This window comes from Pteropus alecto, unplaced genomic scaffold, assembly GCF_000325575.1.
Source record: "Pteropus alecto unplaced genomic scaffold, ASM32557v1 scaffold8, whole genome shotgun sequence".
Classification (NCBI taxonomy): domain Eukaryota; kingdom Metazoa; phylum Chordata; class Mammalia; order Chiroptera; family Pteropodidae; genus Pteropus; species Pteropus alecto.
Genome location: NW_006494609.1, coordinates 24,462,023 through 24,482,955, shown reverse-complemented (window position 1 = coordinate 24,482,955; position 20,933 = coordinate 24,462,023). Strand labels below are relative to the sequence as shown.

Sequence of the window (20,933 nt, the reverse complement as noted above, 5' to 3'; positions counted from 1 at the left end):
GCGCCCCTGAGTCAGGGGCTCCCCGGGCGCTTTCTGGGCGCCTGGCCAGCGCGTCCCGGTGCACAGGAGGCTCGCGGGGGCCTTAGGAAAAGGCCGGCCCGGCCCTCGTTCAAGTTTGTGGGTGGGCCTTGGGAAGGAGACCTCAGCTTCCCATAGACAAAAAGTTGTCGGTGGTGGCGAGATGCCCAGGCCAGCCCACAAAGGACTAACCTCCTAGGCCCTGAGCTGCTTCCTGACCTGGGTGGGCTCCGGGGGTGCTGCCCGCCCATGGCAGAGGCCCCGCAGGAGGGCGGCTGGGCCTTGATCCCCAGACTGAGGCCTGGGGGGGCGAACTCAGCAGGCGGTCCCTGAGTCTTGCCTGGGGGGGGGACAGAGTGGGGCACCGACCTGTGCTCCCTGGCCAGGGGGCCCCCATCTTCACTCTGCCGGCCTGGCCGCAGGCCACCCCTGAAAGCTCTGAGCCCCCAAGTGAAGGGCCGGTGCTTTGGTGGGGGCTTGGTTCCTTGTACCCCACAACTGAACATACAGTTCACTAACCAGTGTTCTGGGGGCAGAGGGAGGGGCCCTTTCAGAGGACAGACTATTTTTTTAAAGTGTGACTTTCATAACAGCAGGCACACACGCTCATGGAGAAGGCAGTCCTGTGCAGAGACGGCCCGGTTGTGAGCTGTGTGTGCATATCTGTGCAGATGCACACCACCCTGTGTGCACAGATGTATTTTTACACACGGGCTCTCCACAGCTGTCAGACTCTGTCAACAGCAGGCCCTGCTCAGGCCCGGGTGGGGGTAGGGGGACAAGCAGAGGTCTTTGAGTCCAGCCCTCTGCCCCCAGGCCACGCCCACTCAAGTGTCACCAGAGCCCTCTGTGCCTAACGTGCTGGGGCTCAGAGCCCTGCCCTTGTGGGGCTGCATCTTCCTGTCACTGCCCATGAGCCTACTGAAGACGGCGGGCACAGTGTGCCTTCCCTGAGCTGGCCGCAGACACAGGCAGTGGACGGAGTCTGATGCACTTATAAAGTTAGTCTCAGACGATCAGCCCAAAGCAAGCTGCTCCGGGGGTCCAGCCCCAGCTCAGGAGGCTAGTGAGGTGGGCTGTGGGGACACCCGCCCTGGGATCTGCTCCAGTGACCCTCAGGGGCCCCTGCCTGGCAGGCAGGGTTTCGGGACCTGACCTCCCCAGTGCCCATGTGGGGGGTAGCAGTGGACCGGGGCAGGAACTGGGTTTTGAAGGATGCTTAGGAGTTTACCCAGTGGGGGAGCAGTAGGGAGGGCTTACAAGATGAAAGGCCAGTGTGTGCCCCTGGGGGCCATGTGGCGGGCGCCAGGGCCTCTGTGTCTGTGCCGTGCCCCCCCCCCACTCGTTGCCCCCTGAATGCCCTAATTATGGGCCTGTAACCACCCTGGTCTGGGTGCTTCTCACAAAGACGGCCCGTCTGAACCTCTCTTTGTCCCTGGCGCCCAGTGCTGAGCCTGGCAGACCAGAGGTGCCTGGTCCACATGGGCTGAATGAATGAACCAGATTCAGGCCGGCAGGGGCACCGTGGTTTAGGAGGGGCCTGGGGTTTCGGGGGGGGGCAGATCACATCCCCCCGAAGGGCTCTGGGCTCCCTTGTGCCAGCCACCCACACTTCCGGCCCTGCCTTCCTTGTATTTGAGTTTCTGTCCCTCCAGTGCTGGGCAGGGGTGCTGGGCCCCCCCCCCCAGGACTGCAGCCCGGTGGGTGGGGCCTGTGCACAGGGAGGGCAGGGGTGCCCTCACCGTCAGCTGGGGAGGCCGAATGGCAGGGAGTTGGGATCTCTGGAGGAGGAGGAGGCCTTTTCTGGGGCTGGGATGCAGCTTTGGGGTGTGGGAGTGGTTGGTAGAAGGGCTGGGTAGGTGAGGGGCAGGGAGCTTTGAGGCCCTTGGGTTTTGCGGGGAGGCCCGGGCCCGGGGAGCATGCTGCTAGCACAGCGGCGTGGCCGGCGGGAGGGAGGGGGCAGTGCCCTGAAGGCTGGGGGGCAGGCCCTCTAGGAGGTGGGCCCAGCTGTCCCTGTCCCCCGCAGGCTCTGGGCGCCGGCTGGGCTCGGGGAGACCCTGCCGAGAGGAGCGACAGTGGAGCCTGGGCCGCCGGAGCACGGCGCCATGAACGACGTGGCCATCGTGAAGGAGGGCTGGCTGCACAAACGAGGTCAGTGCCCGTGAGCTGGGCCCGGGCGGGGGTCTGGGGCTTTTCCGGCGGTCTCGGTCGCCGTGAGCCCGCGCCTGCTGTGCGGGGCGCTCCCTGGGGCTCCTGGACCGGCCTGTGTGTGTCCCGGGCCCAAGGTCTCCCAGGACGTGCAGGGCACGGCCTCGTGGGATGCCCGGTGGGGACATGAGCCCGCGTGGAGCCCGTGTGGCCGGCAGCGGAGCGGCCGCCTGGCTGGGCCCGGCTGGCGGGCGGGCGCTGCGGCTCCCGCCCCTCTTTCCTGGAAGGCAGTGAGGACGCTGGGGCCCGGCCAAGGCCTGGCTGCTGGCGGCCTGGGGCGCTGCCCGAGGGCTCCCGAGGGCAGGGCATGCTACTCGGGCTGGCCCAGCGCCCGCCGCGGCCAGGCTGTGGAGAACGCGCACCACCCCTGGGCGACGGGCGCGTTGGTGCTGGAGCGGGCTGCCCCGGGGCTGCCCGGCCTCCCCCTCGCCCAGGGCCCCGCGCCCACCGCCTGCCCCGCCCGCAGGCCCCTGCCCCGCCGCCCGCTTTGCTCAGGGAAGGACAGCCTCTCTGCCCCGGTGCCCGGGGCTCGCTCCGTCCTGCCAGGGGTCGGCGGTTGGCCAAGTGTCCCCCTCGTTCCCTCAGTCCACCGAGCCCCTGGGGCCTTGGTTTCCCCATCTGCCTGTTCCGTCCCTAAGGCTGGTGATCCCACGCCAGCCAGCCCACCAGCCCCTCCTACACGGGCGGCATGGGGTGTCTCCCCAAGGACCCCTCCTCAGGCTGTTGTGGGGGGGGCCTCAGACACAGATGGAGCAGACAGGGAGGCATGCAGAAGGGGGTGCCGTGGGTTTCGCAGGGTGCATAGCAGCTCCCCAGTAGAGCAGAGAAGCTGCACGAACTGGGGCGGGGGGCAGAAGAGGGACAGAGGTGAGACGTCCAGGGTGGGGGGCTGCAGAGAGCTCGAAGCAGGGGACCCGGGATGTGGTCAGCTGCGTGTTTTTAGAGCTGGCCCTGGCAGCCGTGGGGACAGTGCACTGGGCCTTGAGATCAGGCGCGGCGGCCGCAGGGGCCCAGCCTGCCCAAGGCCGCCCGCACCCTGCCGCGTCTCGATCTGCTCCCCCGGGCTGACCCTCTCCCCACTTCCTGGGAGCCCTCCTTCCTGTGCCGGAGTGCCTCTGTCAGGCCCTGTGCTGTCCTCCTCACCTCCCAGCCCCCTCTGGTGTTGGGGACCCCCCGCCCCCACAGCCTGGCCCTGTCCCTCTGCTCTGTGTGCCGCAGTCAGCGCAGTCCCCCACGTGCGACCAGCTCCTCCTCACATGCTTGTTCACCGAAGCTCAGGTCGTGGGCTGACCCAGGGGGCCTGCCCGCTCCTGGGGCGCTCACACAGGGGTGCCCCTGTGATGCCTGGACGAACGTTGGTCGCCGGCCGGAGTGTGTGCCTTCCGAGGGGCCGGGGGACTGGGCGTCAGGCCCGGGGGCGTCCCGAGAGCTGGGTTGGAACGTGATCCATGTGCCCTGCCCACGTCCTTCCTCGAGGGCAAGTCTCCTGAGCCCCTGGGGCCTCGGTCTCCCCATCCGCAGAGCGGGAGTGGCGCGGGGCGGGCGGTTGGGTAGAGAGGCCCCCGCGCCCCGAGCTCGTGCCGGCCCAGGTGGCGTGTGGTGCAGTGGGCCGCGGGGGCTGCGGTGGCACTAGCCCCTCTCAGCCCGCGCTGGGCCCGTGTCCCACCTGCTCTGCCCGCCCCGACTCACTGAGGAAGGCCTGTCCTCACAGGTGCCCCTTATCCCTACTCTTCACTGCCGGGGACCCCTGGATTCATCCGACTGGCCCTGGCTCTGCCCCAGATGCCACCGTCACATTCTGTGTCTGTCGTTTTATTCGTCTTTGTTTCTCTGTGAGAGTTCGGGCTCTTCCTGTGCGCCGGACTTTGGGGTGACCGGGTGAGGGGGCGGGGGTCATGGCGGGTGGGAAATGCGTGGTTTGGGGTTAGCTCTCGGGATTATCGGGACGACCTCTGGTTGGGGACGGGGGTACGTGGCGCCCTGTCCTCAGACGGGGCGGGCAGTGTCAGGATGGCACGGGCACACGTCCTGTGCAGGTCTGAGTTCCACTCGGCGGCGGGCGCTGGGCGGCTGGCCGAGCCTGCCTGGGATCGCGCTTGGCAGCGGGGGACACGCGGCGGCCGAGCCTGGAGCAGCCCTCACCCCGTTCCTGTGTCCCACCGCCATGACGGGAAGCCCCCCCTCCGTGCCTCCCCTGGGCCACCCTGTCACGTCCTCCTCCCCCCGGTCCCTGCTGACCCGTCGCCCTGCCCACCGCCTCTTGGGAAGAGGCTGGAGGAGGGGGGCGTGCGGGGACCTCTGGGCTGGGAGGGGTCCTAGGTCTGGCCTGGGGTGGGCAGAGGCCCCACCTGCAACAGTGGTCTGAGTCTTTGTCCCTGTCCCCTGCTCATGGTGCCCAGGCCTTGCCAGGGTTCAGAGCAGAGCATGATGGGATTGGGGACTGTGACTAGTCTCCTGGGCCCAGCCCCTTACGGACCCCGGCCCCGCCTCCTGCCCCTGTGGGTCAGTGTGCTGCTGTGGCCCGGGGCCTGGCGCACGGCGAATGGTGGCCTCCAGGGGCCATCACAGTGGGAGTAGGGGGCAGGGCGGCCGGTCCCACACGGCACTGGGCTCGGGCCTGGGCTCCTCCTGCCCCCTGGGGACATGGGGAGTGACACTGGGCCAGGGTCCCCGCGCTGTGTGCTTCAGGCCGGAGCAGCTGTGGGGGGCGGAGCTGGAGTTAGACGTGTTGCGGGACCCAGGCCGGCTCTCTGGGCCTCAGTGTCCTCATGCATCCGTGGGGAGCTGGTCCCCAAGAAAGTGAGATCAGGCTGCGGAAGACTCAGCAAGGTGAAGCAGATGGGGCAGGTGGACAGATGTTCCTGAGGCCTGGGATTTCCCTAGCCCCGAATGAATGAGCAGGGATGGGTAACCTTCCTGAGCAAGAGCAGGACGTCCCGAGTGCTGGGTGGCACCCTGAGCTACGGGTGGACACCCCGAGTGGTGGGCAGCTGCAGTTTCAGCTCCGGCCATCGGTGCTGGCAGCTGGTGGCGTCAGTGTTGCTCAGAAACGTGCATTTTCAGACGTTTGGTGTATTTTGTGCAGTCCTGACATTCGAAGGTTGACGGTTTAAAAAGCCGACCCCAGGGTGTAGGTCTGTGGCCTCCAGCCATCTTCAGGCCCGTGCCCTGGGCTAAGTCCATGGCCCAGTCCACGTGGCTGTTTTGGGGCTGCCCGTTCCAGTCCGCTCTCCCTGACGACCGCTGGGAGAGCCGCTCAGGCAGAGCCCGGGTCCCGCAGCCCAGAGCCTGTGGTTTGTCTCCCAGCCGCGGACCCGGCGGGTCAGGAAAGGGGAGGGGGGCAGTGAGGTGCTGGGACACAGGGTGAAGGCAGGGGCTGTGGGTGGGTGGAGGCCACAAGTACCTGGGCTCACACAGGTACAGCTGGCCAGAGGGACCCAGCGGGCAGCAGGCCAGGCCATCCTTAGCAGTCTGCGGTCCGGCACACAGGGCTGAGGGGTGGGGTTGAAGAGAGCCCACCGGGAGCGGTCACCTGTGCGGTCTGCCGGGTGTCCACGACACAGGTGTGGCGCAGGAAGCGTGTGTCTGAGCCTCGGTTTAGCTTCACCCCAGGAGTGGCACCCGGCACGGTCCATGTTCACAGAGCTTAGCGGGTCCCCTCCCTGGGCGTCTCAGGCCTGCTGCTCCTGCCTGGAGCCTGGCGCTGGCACAGACCCTCCCCTGGCTCCAGGCCCTGCTGAGTTGGTCGCAGGCATCTGGGCAGGCAGTGGGCTCCAGGGTCTGAGGCTCTCCCACAGGTGAGGCTGGGTCCTGCTTCCCACAATGACGTGGGCATGACCTCCCCTGCTGTAGCTCTGAGATGGGGAGGTCGGGGTCCCCTGTTCCGTGCCTGGTCCTGGGGTCCCCGTCGGGGGTGTGGAGGGTGCAGCCTGGTCCCCACTGGAGCAGGCAGCGCTTGCTGGGCAGACACCAGGGGCAGGGGCCTGAGGAGCCCACTTCTGAGCTCAGGGCCATGGGCCTCGCTGGACTCGGTGTCCGCGTCACAGGTCAGCGCCCCGCGGGGCCCCCTGTGCCCCTCCCGCACCTCGGTTTCCTCGACTGTCAGGCAAGGGACAGCCCAGTCGCACCCCGTAGCCCCGGCTCACGTCCCTGCATTCCCCTCAGCCCCCTCGGCAGCTCATGTGACACCCCACGTCCATGAGGGTCCAGAACTGGCCCTGGAGCGGGCCAGTGCGGGGCGGCCGGGCCTGGGGGTGGGGCGGGTGCTGGGCCTCAGCCCTGAAGGACGCCTGGGGGCCGTGGCCGTGGCCGAGCTGGCCAGGGATGTGGGGCTGTTTCCTGTTTTGTGAGCGTGTTGTGTTCTCCATTCAAAACAACAAAAGAGGAAGCTTGGGCCTCGCTGCGTGGAGGGGTCACTGCCCGCCTAGGCCCCGGTCCCGGTCCCGCTGGCGTCCCCACGTGGGCGGCCCTCCAGCCCGCCTTCTGGTTGCTGGGCGGGACGCGGTGGGGCTCACGGAGGGGAGGGCCCTGGGACGGTCTCTGCTGACAGCCCAGCCCCCCTGGGCAGCACAGTGCCCCGAGGCCTGGAGGGCATGGCCCCAGCCCCGTGCCCAGACCCTCCAGAGCCCGGGGCTCGGTTGCCTCGGGCCTGTTCCTGGAAGGGCCGCGGGAGAGCAAGGCAGGGAGCTGGCTCGGCCACCTGGCGTCCCCTCCGCCCGGGCCAGGCGCAGGGCCAGCGCCCTCCCTGTGGGCCATCCCGAAACTGGAGCTGGTGGCTGTCTCTGCGCCTGCTCCCAGGGCCCCCCACAGGGCAGACCGCTGCTCCGGCACTTGCCATGCCCGGCCCAGACCCAGGCCCAGGCTGGCGGCCTCAGGAGAAGGCCCCAGAGCCAGACCCGGCCCTGGGCAGGTTGGCAGAGGGCCTGGGGCTCTGGGCTGAGGCGGGACGGGGCAGGGCGGGACCCGGCCAGCTTCTGGGAGCTGTGTGTCCCCCACTCACCCCTCAGCGCTTGCTCTCCTGACCTCAGGCAGCTTGTTAAGAAGCAACAGGCCTGCTGTTTGGGACCGTCAGGGCTGCTGTGGGGGCTTCTGTGGTGCTGCCGCCAACCTTGGAGGCTTTGGGTAGGGTGCCCAGGTGGGCCCCTCACTGGTCTCCCCGGTGGTCCTGGACGCCTGCCCAGAGGCCTCAGCTGACCTGTCAGTGGTGGGGGTTTTCAGGGCGGGAGGCGTGCACGGGGCAGGCCTCGCGGGGGGCCCTCGGGCTGGCGAGGGGGCCGGGCCGTGGGGACGGCACACCGGCGGAATGCACGTGGGCGGCCTGAGTTTGGAAGGGGCTGCAGTGAGCTAGGTGGGGGCTGGGAGGGCGAGGCCAGGGTTGCAAGATGGCAGGGCTGGGAGCTGGGAGGACACAGCCCGCCACCACGTCACAGAAGCAGAGGGGCCGGGAGAGGACTTCCTGCCCCGGTACGGCTCTGAGTGAGGGCAGAAATAAATGAAAAACTGGGCTGCAAGGTGGGGGCCTGCCCTGGAGGGCCCCGAGTCCTCACACCCCGCCCCCCACCCACTTGCAGGGGTCAGGCCCATGCCCGCCCCAGGAGAGGGCCCTGGTCAGGGAGAGGCTGGGGGTCACTTAGATGCAGGGGCGTGGCTTCCGGTGCCTCTGGCTGTTTTCAGGGAGGGGGTGGGTGGGGCTGGAAGTCCTGGGGACTGGCACCTGTCACTCTCCTGGCCACAGGTGCTCCCTGTGGCCAGAGTCCGGGGAGGGGAGGGACCTGCTGCCCTCCATCCTCTCCCAGGGGCGTCTGCAGGGCGGGCTCGGCCGTCCGGCCCGTCTGCTCCGTCCGCTCCGTCCGCTCCCTCCCCTGCCTCCTCGTTCTGCCCGGAAGCCTGGACCTTTCTGGGTTTCGTTGGGTCCTTCTGGCCATTCTTGGCACAGGAGCAAGAGGTGTGTCCCCGGGTAACGCTGTCCCCAAAGCCGCATGTCCTGTGGCCTTGGGCAGGGCCACTTGGGCGCTTGGGTCGGGACTGGGGTGTCAGGGCTTCTTTTCCTGGGGCCCATGACCCAAGGATCTAGCAGATGGGGAAACCTGGGGGCCTGGCAGGCCCGGGGGCGCCCCTGCACCCCAGACCCAGCTCCCCGAGCCGCACCACAGAGAGGCCTGGCACACATCGGTGGGGAGGGTAGGCAGCCAGAGGCCAGCCTGGCTAGGGGTATGGCTGTGGCGTGGGCTGCGGGGAGGGGACCCACACAGCCCCAAGCGGGGGCAGGGCGGGTGGCGCTGGGCAGTGGGGCTGTGGCCTGTCCAGGGGTCCCCGTGCAGGCAGGCAGTGGGTGAGGGTCACTGGGCTGGCAGGGCAGGAGGCAGAGGGATGAGGTGGTGGGCACGGCCAGGGGGCTGCTGGACCAGAGCAGAGGCCACATGGACCGAGCCAGGCGGGCAGCCTAGAGGGCCACCTGGGACGCAGTGCCAGCGTGGTCGGGGGTCGGGGGGCGGGTGGAGGGCGGCCTCTTTTTCTGGGCTGCGTGGGGGTGACGTGTGGTGCCTGAGGAAGAGGCAGGTTTGGGGCGAGATGGCCAGCTGGGTGGGGCGTCCAGGCGGGGCTGTCCACAGGTAGCGGCAGCTGGGGGCGGAAGGGGCTTCCTGGGGCTCAGAACCAGGTGCTGTCCGGGCAGCAGGGGGCAGAGAGCAGCCCCCGCCCAGCCCGTTGTGCTGAGCTTCAGTGGCTGGGGGCGCAGCAGTGGCCCTGGGCCGCCCCTCCCCCCGGGCACATCGCGTGCTTCCTGAGTCGACATGCGTTGGCCGTGACCTTGGGGCCTGGCCTGCTTGACGGCAGAACCAAAGCCCTGTGAAGTGTCAAGGAGCTGGCCCAGCCTGGCAGCAGGACCCGGGACTCTGGTCACCACCCGCCTCTGTGACCTTGAGAGTCCCCTCACTCGGGTGACAATATTAGATATTAGAGTGAATCAGGTGTCAGATATAACGAGGAGCTTGTTTATTCTGTCAACCAAATAATTTCACAACTGGAGGCACGTTACTTTCATGTTAGAAATTTTCCACTAGCCAAATCTAACCCTGGTCAGACTTGGGGCTGCGCCTGAGAGGGGGTGCGGCCCTCCCTACCCCCACCCTGGCTCCAGGGCCTTTGCTGGCGGGACAGGGACTTGGGGCCAGGCCTGGGCACAGGGGGAGGCCTGACGGGCGGGGCCCCTTGGGGTGGCCCGTGCCCTCTGCCCGCTCCGCATGGCGGGCCGCGATGAATGGCCGCCGTCAGCCGGGCCGTTTGCTCTCCGCGCCGGGAAGGTGCTGGGGGCCCGGCAGCTGTCGGTGCGATGGATGTGTGGGCGGCGGGGGACCGAGCCGTCGCCGCCGCTGTCAGCTGGCGGTGCTCCCCGGGCCTGCTGGGGCTCGCTTCGCCGTGGCGAGAACAGCTCGGTGCCGCCTGGCACCCTGCCAGCCGCCTGCCGCTGCCGCGGCAAAGTGTTTATCCAGCAGTTTCCCCGAAAACTGGGGACTCGGAGAGGACGTTCACGGAGCTTGGGGTGTGGTGGCCGGGCGGCTGTGGGCCAGGTGCCTTGTGCCAGGCGCTGGGGGGGCCGAGGTGCCTGGCGGCATGGGAGGACGGGGCCGGGGAGCCGTGCGCAGTGCGCTGCCCCCAAGGCCGCCCACGGCACACGGGCCCGGCCCAGGTCCGCTGCCTGGGTGCCTGGCCCACGGCGTGGCCTGGGACGTGTGGCTGGGAGGTGTGGTGAGGGCCGTCCTTGGCCTGTGCCCTGCCCGGCTTGTCCTCAGTGTGGCCTGTTAGGTGACGTGGCTGTGGCAGGTCAGGGCTGTCACAGAGGAGTCCCCTCCCTGCAGCCCCATCTTGAGTTGGCTCCCAAGATGACCAGGACAGCGGGCGGGGTGGGTGGGGGAGGGCACATGGGGGCCCCGAGGGGCAAGAGGAGGTGGGGAAGCCTGGGCTGGACACGGGCGCCTGCTCGGCCCGTGCGCCCCGTCCCACAGGGCCCGCCTCCAGGGACCTGGAGCCCTGGCTGCGGCGGGTGGCCTGGCGCTAAGTTCGGGGGCGGCACGGTCCCTTCTCTGGTGGCTGGGCGGTGCGGGCCATGCCCCACTGCAGCCAGGGGCCGGGCTTCTGAGAGGACCCCAAGACCCCGAGTTGCCTGCCGTCCTTCCTGCCCGCCAGTGGTTCCCCGGGAGGGTGGGCACCCGAGCCCTGCAGCTCCGTGTGCCCGCCCGGCTCGACCCCCAGGGCTGTCTCCCGCCCTCCTGGCTGGGGAGCTGAGCCAGCAGTGAACTGGGACCCCTCAGCCGTGGGGGAACCCCAGAGCTGTGCCGAGGCCCCGAGCAGGCTACGGGGCCCTGGTCTGAGGTGTTGGCACAGGGTGGGGTGGGGGCCCTTCCAGCGTCTGGGCTGGGCGTTGGGCGTGACTGGCAGGGGTGGGGACACCCTGGGCCATGTCGGCCGGCACTCTCTGCCCACCGGAAATCTCCCTGGCTGTGGGTGGGTGTCTGGCCCTGGGGGAGCAGTGTCCTGAGCGTAGATTGGGTCCCGTTTGTCACCTGCCACGTCTTTGCCTGGTGTGAAGGTTCCGTGCCTTTCGCCGCCAGCACTGCTGACATGGGTCCGCCTGTCCCACCCCCACTACGTCCCCCAGGACCCCGGGGTCGGTGGCAGCCCACAGGTACCCTGTGGCCAAGGAGACAGTGGTAGCCAGGCACAGGGGTGGTCTCCTCCTCCACTGGCTCGGTCCTGTGTCACCTCCAGCCCTGGGAGTGAGTGGGGCCCCAGGCCCCTCTCTGTCTGGGCTGAGCTCATTCAGATGCAGGCCACGGCCCAGGCTGCAGCTGGCTCTGCTGGAGGCCCCTGGGGGACCGCCTGGCTGGCGGGAGCGTCCGGGAGACTGAAGAAAGGGGTCTGTGTGTCCCAGAGCCTCGGCTCGGGCCTCCCAGGCCCCGGGGTCGCTCCTGCAGGGGTCTGCCAGGTTGCTGTCCCCCACCCGCAGTCCGACCTGGGTGTCACCTGGCTCCTGGGCTCGGCCCTGTGGGCTGTGAGTGGGGGCAGCACAGGCTGCCCAGGGCCCGGTGGCTGGCAGAGGGCCCCGCCAGGCCCTCCTGGGCCTCAGCCTCTTCCTGGTGAGTGTCGCTTCCTTGGGACCCCCAGTTCTGGGTTCCAGAACCCCCCCAGCCCTGGGGTGGGCTTGTGGGGTGAAAGCTGGGAGGTGGCAAGTACGGGGTCACGTGGCCCAGCAGCTCTGGCAGCCCCGTTCCAGGGGTCCCCGGACACCGTGGGCCGATCGCCTGATCCCCATGGGGAGACCGAGGCCCAGGCCTGGTACAGGGCCTGCCACATGGGGCCCGAGCCGGACTCCGAGCCAGCACGTGCCATTGGCACGCGTGGGGTGGGCGCTGGGGCCGGTGGCAGCTGGTGCATCAGGATGGATTTTCGGGGCTGCACGGGTGAGGCGCTCATCCCGCTGCCGTTGGTTAGCGTCCCGGGGAGCGGCAGCTGGCGGGATGTATCAGGGGCCGACAGCTCCAGACGCGAGCGGCGGGCGGCCGGCCCGGCACGGGTGGGGAGGCCCCGCCCCGGAGCCCGCTCTGCTCACGACCACCCGCTGCGGCAGCGGGGGAGGGGGACCTGGGAGGCCGGTGGGACCGCGTTGGCCTGGGCGTGGGGCCGCTCCCGGCCAGGGCAGGAGCCAGTGTCTGTCGGAGGTGGCAGGATCACCGCTGGCCCAGGTGTCTGTCCCCGGCCTGGGGCGCGGAACTGGACGGAGGCCCTGCTGAGTACTGTCGGGGCGGGAGCAGGTGACTGGCTGCTGCTCGGCCCTCCCTGGGTGTGTGGCGTCTGGGCTGTGCGGTGACCCCGTACCTGGAGCCTGAACATGGTCCAGGGGTGGACTCCCTAGGGAAGGGTGCTGGCGGTGGCCGGAGCCCCCGTCTCCCCCACCGGTCAGTGTCCTGGGGGGTGAGGGCAGGGCCTCGGGCACCACACCCAGAGGGGCACTGTGGGAAGGGCCTGGCACTGGCTGGGAGCGGAGTGGAGTGGGTGGCGGGTGGTCCAGGATGGGACCTTTGCTCCTGCCCGGAGCCAGGGTCCCCAGGCCTTCCCGCCCGCTGCCCAGCCCTCCTCTGAGGAGCCCCCAACCAAATCGTAAGTTCGCCGGTACAGCTCGAAGTCCTTGCTCGGCAGAATGTAAATGAGATGCTTTTCTGGGTGTCAGCATGAAAAATGGCAGCCGCTCGAATTTCACAGAGGACATCTGCTCGGGTCCCGTGCGAACGCCTACTTAGGGCTGATGTCGCAGAACTTGGGGGGAACTTCGCCGTGTACCTGGCGGACCCGTGGCTGGGACGCGGGGCTCCAGGGCTGAGGACCACCTGGCCTCCCCCGAGTCCGGCTTCACTGCCGTGCCCACGACGGTGCTGTTGTCACACGGGCGACGGGGGCTCTGTCCGGAGTGCCCAGCCCGGGGATGTGCTGCGGGCGGGGGACCCATGAGTCCCATCAGCCTCCATCCTCTTGGCCAGGGCTCAGCCGTGGTGAGCTGCCCTTGAGCCATTGTCACCACAGTGACTGTTGTGGCCGTCATCTGGCCAGACCCCGTGTGCGTGGCGAGGGCCCTGGAGCTTCCGGCAGGCGGCCGTAGCTGGTGCTTGAGCTGTGGCTGGCGCCTGCTGGGGACATGCCGGCTCGGCGCCACCTCCTCCAGGAGGGCTCTCCGCGCCGGGTCCTGGCCCGTGCCCAGGCGCCCACGCGGCCCCTCTCCGACACGGGTGGCACGGGCTCTGCGTGGAGATGGGCGGTGCCCAGGGGCCCTGCCCGCCCCAGCGGGAGCCGGGAGCTGGCCGGTGCTCGCACACCTGGGTGTCCTGGGTGCGTCTGGCCCAGCGCCAGCCTCGGGGCTGGGGAGCGTGGGTCCGGCGGCCGCAGCCCTCACGGCCGCGTGTCCTAGGGGAGTACATCAAGACCTGGCGGCCCCGGTACTTCCTCCTCAAGAACGACGGCACCTTCATCGGCTACAAGGAGCGGCCGCAGGACGTGGAGCACGGCGAGTCGCCCCTCAACAACTTCTCCGTGGCACGTGAGTGGGAGGCGGGGCGCCAGGCGGGGGCGGGGCGGCCGGCGCCCTTGTGCCCGGCAGCCTCCATGCTGAGGGCCCCCGGGCCTGTGTCTGGGGTCGGCAGCCGCCAGGGACGAGGCTGGGCAGCGCTGGCTCCGAGTAACCCCGGTGACAGGGTAGCAGCCAGCTCTGGCCACTGGGGTCCATGGGCAAGCCCCAAGGCTGGCAGCCCTGGAGATGTTCTGGGGTGCTGTTGCTCTGCAGGCTGGGGGGCATGGCTGAGTGGCGACAGAGCCCAGCCTGGGGCAGCCAACAGGCCAGGGCCCCCAGCAGGGCCAGATGGAGACCCCCAGGGCCTGTCTCTGCACGGCCCCGGTTGGGGGGGTAGGACAAGAGTTCATACTTCCGGAAGCTTCCAGAACCTTCATCAACCCCAGGAAGTCTGCGGCCGTCCCACTGAAGGTTCTCAGAGGCCTTGGCCCCCCAGAGTGGTGTTTGCTTCTGCCCTCAGCTGGGCTGGGGGTAGGGGTGGCGCCCCACGTGACGGATAGGCGAGGGGGCGCGGCGGGCCTGAGGCGTCCTAACAGCTGGGTAGACTGGCGCTTTCCAACTGTGCTGCTGAGGCCTCTTTCCGTACCTGTGGTGGGGCTGGCGGGTGGGAGGCTGAGCTAGGTGGGCCTTCTAGCTCGGTCCCTGGTCCCGCGGGCAGGTGAGTGATGGGCTCGTTAACTGAGCCCGAGGCCTGTCTCCGGCTGCAGCCTGGGTGTGGGTGCAGTGCTTGCCATGGGGGCCCCGGCTCCACCCTAGGTTCTTTCTTCATCCATCTCCATCCTTTGGCCAGCTCTGCCTTGTCTGCCTTCGGGCTCCCCAGCTTGCCAGACCCCAGGTTCTGGTCTAGGGGCTCAGGATGTAGCACAGGTGGGCCGTCTCCAGGCTGATGGGGAAGGACCCTGGGTCCCCTGCCTGCAGGTATGCGGAAGCAGGGCCGTCCTGGCCCCTTGGCTGTCCTGCCCAGGCGGCAGGATGGGGGGCATGGCCAGCGTAGCCTTGAGGGCTGCTGGAGGCAGGGGGAGCAGAGCGGCGGCCACACAAGGCTCCAGGCTGGGGCCTTCCTGCGGTGGTTCCTGTGAGCTCTGATCCCCCCCCAGCGCCTCGTGCCTCAGCGAAGTAGTGGGCAGAGCAGAGGCCCGAGCGAGGGGAGATGGAGGAGCCAGACCCCTTCCCGGCGCCCTCGTGGCAGGGTGGGAGGCCGTGGCTGTGCTGGGGTCTCAGGGCTCCAGAAGGAAGCTCGGCCAGGGTGGGGGCCACTTACTGGGGTGAGACCCCTTGGGAGTTCTCCCCAGTAAGTGGGAGAGAACTGAGCGCATAGAGAGGGGCTTCTCCAGAGGCACACGGGAGGTGGGCACCAGCCAGGAGGCTAAACAGTGTTGGGGAGGGGCTTGAAACCAGGGTGGGGGCCACTGGGGCCCTAATCAGGGGCCAGAGCTGTGCTGGACAGGGAGCTGGCGTGTGGGGCCGCTGCGACCGGGGGAATTTCCTCGGGGACGGATTCCGAGGGGCAGGATGGGACGTAAGCCAGGCCCTGAGGGGGGGTCTGGCGCTTGGGTTGCAGGAATACCTGGTGGTCTTGGACAGCGAGGGAAGTGGTGCACAGGGGCCGAGGAGGCCGGCCCGCCAGCCCTGCGCTGACACGGGCCACCCTCCCACGCACCGGCCCCAAGGCCCCTCTGGGCCCCAGGCCTGGCATTCCGCTCCCTGGTGCTTGGCAGAGCCTGGCGGGGGCTCTCTCATTGCCAGGGCCCAGATCTGGAATGCGAGAAGCCCCGGCACTGGCCCCACAGCCCCTCCCGCCTCGGGCTGGGCCAGACCAGCCCAGGACCCCTCCGCGGCCCCCACTGTCATTGACGCCCTCGGGGCCTGGCGCATCCCCACAGTCCCTCGGTAGCAGGTGTGCGCGTGCTCCAGGTGTGTGCGTGCCTCAGGTGTGTGCGATCCAGGCGCGCACATGCCCCAGGTGTGTGCGTGCCTCAGGTGTGTATGTTCCAGCTGTGCGTGATCTAGGTGTGTACATCTCCAGGTGTGCGTGCCCCAGATGTGTGTGATCCAGGTGTGTGCATGCCCCAGGTGTGCGTGCCCCAGGTTGTGTGAACCAGGTGGGTGCGTGATCCAGGTGCGTGCGTGATCCAGGTGCGTGCGTGCCCCAGGTTTGTGCATGCCCCAGGTGTGTGCGTGATCCAGGTGTGTGCGTGCCCCAGGTTGTGTGAACCAGGTGTGTGCGTGAACCAGGTGTGTGCGTGATCCAGGTGTGTGCGTGATCCAGGTGTGTGCGTGCCCCAGGTGTGTGCATGGCCCGGCACGCAGTCGGGCCGCAGAGGCTGGCGGCAGGGCTGGGGGAGAGGCGGCACAGTGTCCCAGCCCACTTCGCAAGGAGGGAGGCCGAGGAGCATGGAGGGCAGGTAGTGGGGCTTTCCAGTGTTGGCGGGTGGAGTTGGGGCGTGTGCCCCTGGCGCTCACCTGCCGGCCCACCCCCAGAATGCCAGCTGATGAAGACGGAGCGGCCTCGGCCCAACACCTTCATCATCCGCTGCCTGCAGTGGACCACGGTCATCGAGCGCACCTTCCACGTGGAGACGCCTGAGGAGCGGTAGGTGGCGGGGGGGCTGGGCCCCTCTGCTCGGGGCACCCTCGCTCCCCAGCGTCCAGGCACCCGAGTGGCTGTGGCCGGCCCAGTCTGCGGGTGGGGGGCCTCCTCGGGGCTGCCTCTGGGACTGGGGGTCGCGGGTGCCCCAGGCCATGGCAGGGCCTCACCTGAGCGCCCTGCAGGGAGGAGTGGACAACCGCCATCCAGACCGTGGCCGACGGGCTCAAGAGGCAGGAGGAGGAGATGATGGACTTCCGATCGGGCTCGCCCAGTGACAACTCAGGGGCTGAGGAGATGGAGGTGTCAGTGGCCAAGCCCAAGCACCGCGTGGTGAGGCCCACCCCGCACCTGTGCAGGGCCTGGTAGTCACAGGGCCCGCGGGCGCTGGCCCCGGGAGAGCCTCAGTGCTCGGGGACCCTAGCCCACCTGCTCCCTTGCGGCTCCCTCCCTGTGGACAGCACGGTCTGACCATCAGAAGCCCTGTGTCACAACTGAGGTGGGGACGCCAAGGTCCCAGAAAGCTTGGGCGTTGTCACCCCCACCATCCCCCCAAACCCCAGTGCTCCGAGTTGGGGTGCATAGCCCCACGTTGTCCTGCGAGCTACAGATCCCCCATGACCCCACCGGGCCCGGTGCCTGCTGCCCTGACCGTGCCGCTGCCCCACAGACCATGAATGAGTTCGAGTACCTGAAGCTGCTGGGCAAAGGCACCTTCGGGAAGGTGATCCTGGTGAAGGAGAAGGCCACGGGCCGCTACTACGCCATGAAGATCCTCAAGAAGGAGGTCATCGTGGCCAAGGTGGGTGCCGGGTAGGGGCCGGGTGGGGGCCGGGGCCGGGGCGGCGCTCACCGGGCCTGTCTTCCAGGACGAGGTGGCGCACACGCTCACGGAGAACCGCGTCCTGCAGAACTCCCGGCACCCCTTCCTGACGGTGAGTGGCCCGGCTGCCTGGCGCTCAGCCGCCCATGCTAGGAAGGAGACGGGGCGCTCCTGGCTGGGCCTCCGGGGCTCGGTGTGGGGGTGCCTGCCGCAGGGCCCGTGGGCTGTGCCGAAGGGGGCAGGTGACCTGGGGCTGCCCTGTGCTCTGCTCGAGCCCTCGGCCCCAAACTGCTCATGCCTCCCGCTTTTCCCGTGGCGCTCCAGCTGGGGTGGGGACAGGGTCTCTCTCTGGGGGACTTAACTCAGGAGGAGTGTCTAGAAAACTTTAGCTTCTGGGAATAGCAAGGAATTAGCTAGAAGGTGCTTTGCCAGGCAAGGCCTGCTCCTGGAGGGCGTGGCGAGCTGGGTGGATGGGCCCCACTTCCCTAGGAGTCACCAGGATTCAGGTCCTGGTGGCTGGGCCACACCCAACCAACCGCACGCTCGCGCCCAGCCCCCGCCCAGGCCCCCCAGGCCCCGTCCCCTCCGTCTGCCGCAGCACTTGCGGGTAGGAGTCGGTCCTTTCCGAGCGAGGCTGCCTGTGGCCTGTGGGGAGGAGGCTGGGCGGCCCTGCCTGGAGGGCGCCCTCTGCTGGCCAGCTTCTGAGCTGCTCGCCCCCCCAAGACGGGCCGCAGACCCCGCATTGCTCACCCTCGGAGCCCGGCCTGTGGGGCAGTGTCATGTCCAGTGGCATCCGTGCCCAGCTGGAGGGGCCGTGATCCCAGCCCTATGTCCCTCGCAGGCCTTGAAGTACTCCTTCCAGACCCACGACCGCCTCTGCTTCGTCATGGAGTACGCCAACGGCGGCGAGGTAGGGCTGCGTGCCCGGGGCTGGCCCTCCCGCCTTGGGGTCCCTCCGCCACGCAGGGGCAGTGCAGCCACTCGGTGGCTGCGGCTCAGGCTCCTCGTCCCGCAGCTGTTCTTCCATCTGTCGCGGGAGCGGGTGTTCCCCGAGGACCGGGCCCGCTTCTATGGCGCCGAGATCGTGTCGGCCCTGGACTACCTGCACTCGGAGAAGAACGTGGTCTACCGCGACCTCAAGGTGGGTGGGGGGCTGCGCGGCTGGGGGTCGCTGGGGGCTGCGGGGCCGAGGCGCGGCTGTCGGGCCAGGGGCCAGGGGCCAGGGGCCGGGCTGACTGCAGGCCGCCTGCCCACAGCTGGAGAACCTCATGCTGGACAAGGACGGGCACATCAAGATCACCGACTTCGGGCTGTGCAAGGAGGGCATCAAAGACGGCGCCACCATGAAGACCTTCTGCGGGACCCCCGAGTACCTAGCCCCCGAGGTGCGCCCGCCGCGTGCCCCCGAGCCCCCCACCCTCGTGCCCGGCAGCCTGTGACACGTGCCTGGTCCCCAGGTGCTGGAGGACAATGACTACGGCCGGGCGGTGGACTGGTGGGGGCTGGGCGTGGTCATGTACGAGATGCTGTGCGGCCGCCTGCCCTTCTACAGCCAGGACCACGAGAAGCTCTTCGAGCTCATCCTCGTGGGGGAGATCCGCTTCCCGCGCTCGCTCGGCCCCGAGGCCAGGGCCCTGCTCTCGGGGCTGCTCAAGAAGGACCCGAAGCAGAGGTGAGCGCGGACCGGGCCCCTCGAGCCCACCCTGCGGCCCCCACACGTGCGACAGCCTCTCCCCACCTGGTGCTCTGTGCCTGCTGCAGCTCAGCCAGAGCTGTGTGTCCCCCACCCGGGAACACACGTCCTTGTGCGATCGCCCTGTCACCCCGGGACATGTTCCTGCTGCACTGTCCCCACCCAGGACACACATCCCATTGTGCCTGCCCACCACCCTGGGACACACGTCCCCGATGCACCGTCCCCACCCAGGACATACGTCCCCAATGCACCGTCCCCACCCTGGACACGTCCCCACTGTGCTGTCCCCACCTTGGGACACACGTCCCCAATGCACCGTCCCCACCCTGGACACATCCCCACTGTGCCGTCCCCACCGCCCCCAGACTCAGTGTCTGGAGCCGCCCAGCAGCCTGGACCTGGCGACCGGTCCGAACCCTGGGCGGGCGGGTGGCGCCCACACCGCGGCCCCTGTGTCCTCTGCAGGCTGGGAGGGGGCCCCGAGGACGCCAAGGAGATCATGCAGCACCGCTTCTTCGCCGGCATCGTGTGGCAGGACGTGTATGAGAAGAAGGTGGTGCCTCCCGGTCTTGCCCCGCTGCTCCCCGGGCTCAGGCTGCGTGTCCCCGAACGCCACAGGCTCCTCCTTCGTCCCCACCCCGCCCCAGGGAGCTGTGAGCACGTGGACTCCCGCGTCATGCTCCCTCGGGTTTGGGCCCCAGGCCCCGGCCCTCCCTGGCCCTCCCGACGGCTGACCTCAGTCTGCTGTGTGGCTGCGGGAACGGCTCACATCTGCTTACCTGCGCGTGAGGGCTGCCGCCCCCCAGGAGTGAGCAGCTGCTTCCCACACATACCCTGCTGCCCTTCTCCCTCTGGGGACCCTGGGAGCCCCAGGCCCTGGCCGAGGCGGGTGGGGTGGCCCGACAGGCTCTGGAGGCTGTGCCTGGGTGTGCTGGGTGCCCCGTCACCGAGCACGCCTCCTCCTGGCTACCAGCCCGCTCCTCGCCTGCAAGCCACACACGGCTGGCAGGCCTCCTGTCCTGCACAACGGGGCACCTCCAGCCCACGTTCTGGCCCCCAGGCCTGCCGCTGCCTGGCCCTCCGCTCCAGTGGCTCAGTTTCCACCCAGCCTTGAGCAAGGACCCCGCTAGCTTACGAGGGGCAGCCTCAGGCCACGACCTGGAGTTTTCGGGGTGCTTGCCTGCAGCACCTTCCCGTGCGCACATCCCCTTATGGTCACCCCACATCCTGGGTCACAGTGAGTCCTCTCGGCAGCCAGGCTCAGCTGGGCCACCTTGTCTGTGAGCTGTGGATGGGGCTGGATGGGCCCCTGGTGGCAGTTGAGGGGCGAGGCCCCGGAGCTGATGTGGATAGAGGCCTGGCCCGTCCCTGTCCCCTGGGTGGGAAGATGGGCAGGGAGGCCCCAGGACCCCGTGTGGTTTGAGGGGCACGTCATGGCAGGACCGGCACAGGTGGGCCCTGGACGCAGGTCCTGGCTGGCTGCTCCTCACCCCCCCAGGGCCGTGGCGGGTTCCTGAGCCCTGTCCTCCACTTGGCTGGCATTGGCCGCGGCTCACTGGGCCCATGGGCCCACTGCACGGGAATGCCACTTGCCAGCCCAGGAGGGTCAAGGGAGCATGGGGGTGTGACTGCCCTGTCATGGATTATCCAAGTGGAAGCCAGGCGCAGCAGGGCTGAATGGGTTCGCCAGGAAGAGGTGGGAACGGCACCCGATGGGCGGGGAGCTGCCCCCTACCCCAGGGTCGAAGAAAGCCACTGGAAAAGGCTCGTCCTCGCCTCCCTAGGGGCAGGGGGTCCTGCACACCCCGCCTCCTCCCTGGAGCTGTGGGTGGACGCAGGCCAGAGCAGCCTGGAGACAGTGCAGGGGACACCAGGGCGCTTCCCAGGGGGCTTGGCCCTGGTGCAGCTGTCCGGGCTGGGTGTGACTGTCCCGGCTGGGCGCGGGCGGCGCAGAGCTGCCTGGAAACTCCCGTTTCCTCCACAGCTCAGTCCGCCCTTCAAGCCCCAGGTCACGTCAGAGACGGATACCAGGTACTTCGACGAGGAGTTCACGGCGCAGATGATCACCATCACGCCACCGGACCAAGGTGGGGCCACCTCCCAGCACCCTGCTACGGGAGAGCTCAGGCTGTCCTCAGGGAGGCCTGTGGTGGGAAGGTCTCTGGAGGGTGGTGATTGGGGCCGGAGGGCCGCTGTCCCCGTCCCCAACAGCGAAGGGTTGGGGGCACCGAGTCCAGGTGTGGCCTCTGGGAGGCGAGCTTTCGGGGCCCTGCCGTGGTCCCCGGAGCCTAGTCCAGGGTCTGAGCCGCACCTCCCCCCGCAGACGACAACATGGAGTGCGTGGACAGCGAGCGGAGGCCCCACTTCCCACAGTTCTCCTACTCGGCCAGCGGCACGGCCTGAGGCGGGCCAGCCGGGCGTGCTGGCAGAGACGCCACGTGGGCGGCCACGTGCCCGGGCGATGGCCTCGTGGGGGCGCCTGCGG

The 20,933-nt window shown here is 68.9% G+C and overlaps 1 protein-coding gene across 2 annotated transcripts in view; it reads left to right on the top strand.

Moving 5' to 3' along the window:
- AKT1 (AKT serine/threonine kinase 1) overlaps window positions 1-20,927 on the top strand; it is a 27,919-nt gene extending 6,992 nt beyond the window's left edge. Inside the window, exons 3-15 of one of the 2 annotated variants that reach the window (XM_006925608.2) lie at window positions 2,045-2,169; window positions 13,184-13,312; window positions 15,824-15,935; window positions 16,115-16,262; window positions 16,600-16,731; window positions 16,799-16,864; window positions 17,594-17,662; window positions 17,768-17,893; window positions 18,009-18,137; window positions 18,210-18,424; window positions 18,914-19,001; window positions 20,433-20,535; window positions 20,772-20,927. In XM_006925608.2, coding sequence (XP_006925670.1) covers window positions 2,124-2,169; window positions 13,184-13,312; window positions 15,824-15,935; window positions 16,115-16,262; window positions 16,600-16,731; window positions 16,799-16,864; window positions 17,594-17,662; window positions 17,768-17,893; window positions 18,009-18,137; window positions 18,210-18,424; window positions 18,914-19,001; window positions 20,433-20,535; window positions 20,772-20,851 — 1,443 coding nt within the window. In that variant the 5' untranslated portion in view covers window positions 2,045-2,123 and the 3' untranslated portion in view covers window positions 20,852-20,927. The remainder of the gene's footprint in view (window positions 1-2,044; window positions 2,170-13,183; window positions 13,313-15,823; window positions 15,936-16,114; window positions 16,263-16,599; window positions 16,732-16,798; window positions 16,865-17,593; window positions 17,663-17,767; window positions 17,894-18,008; window positions 18,138-18,209; window positions 18,425-18,913; window positions 19,002-20,432; window positions 20,536-20,771) is intronic. The other variant, XM_025042014.1, reaches the window with a different exon arrangement.
- The last annotated feature ends 6 nt before the right edge of the window (window positions 20,928-20,933 follow it).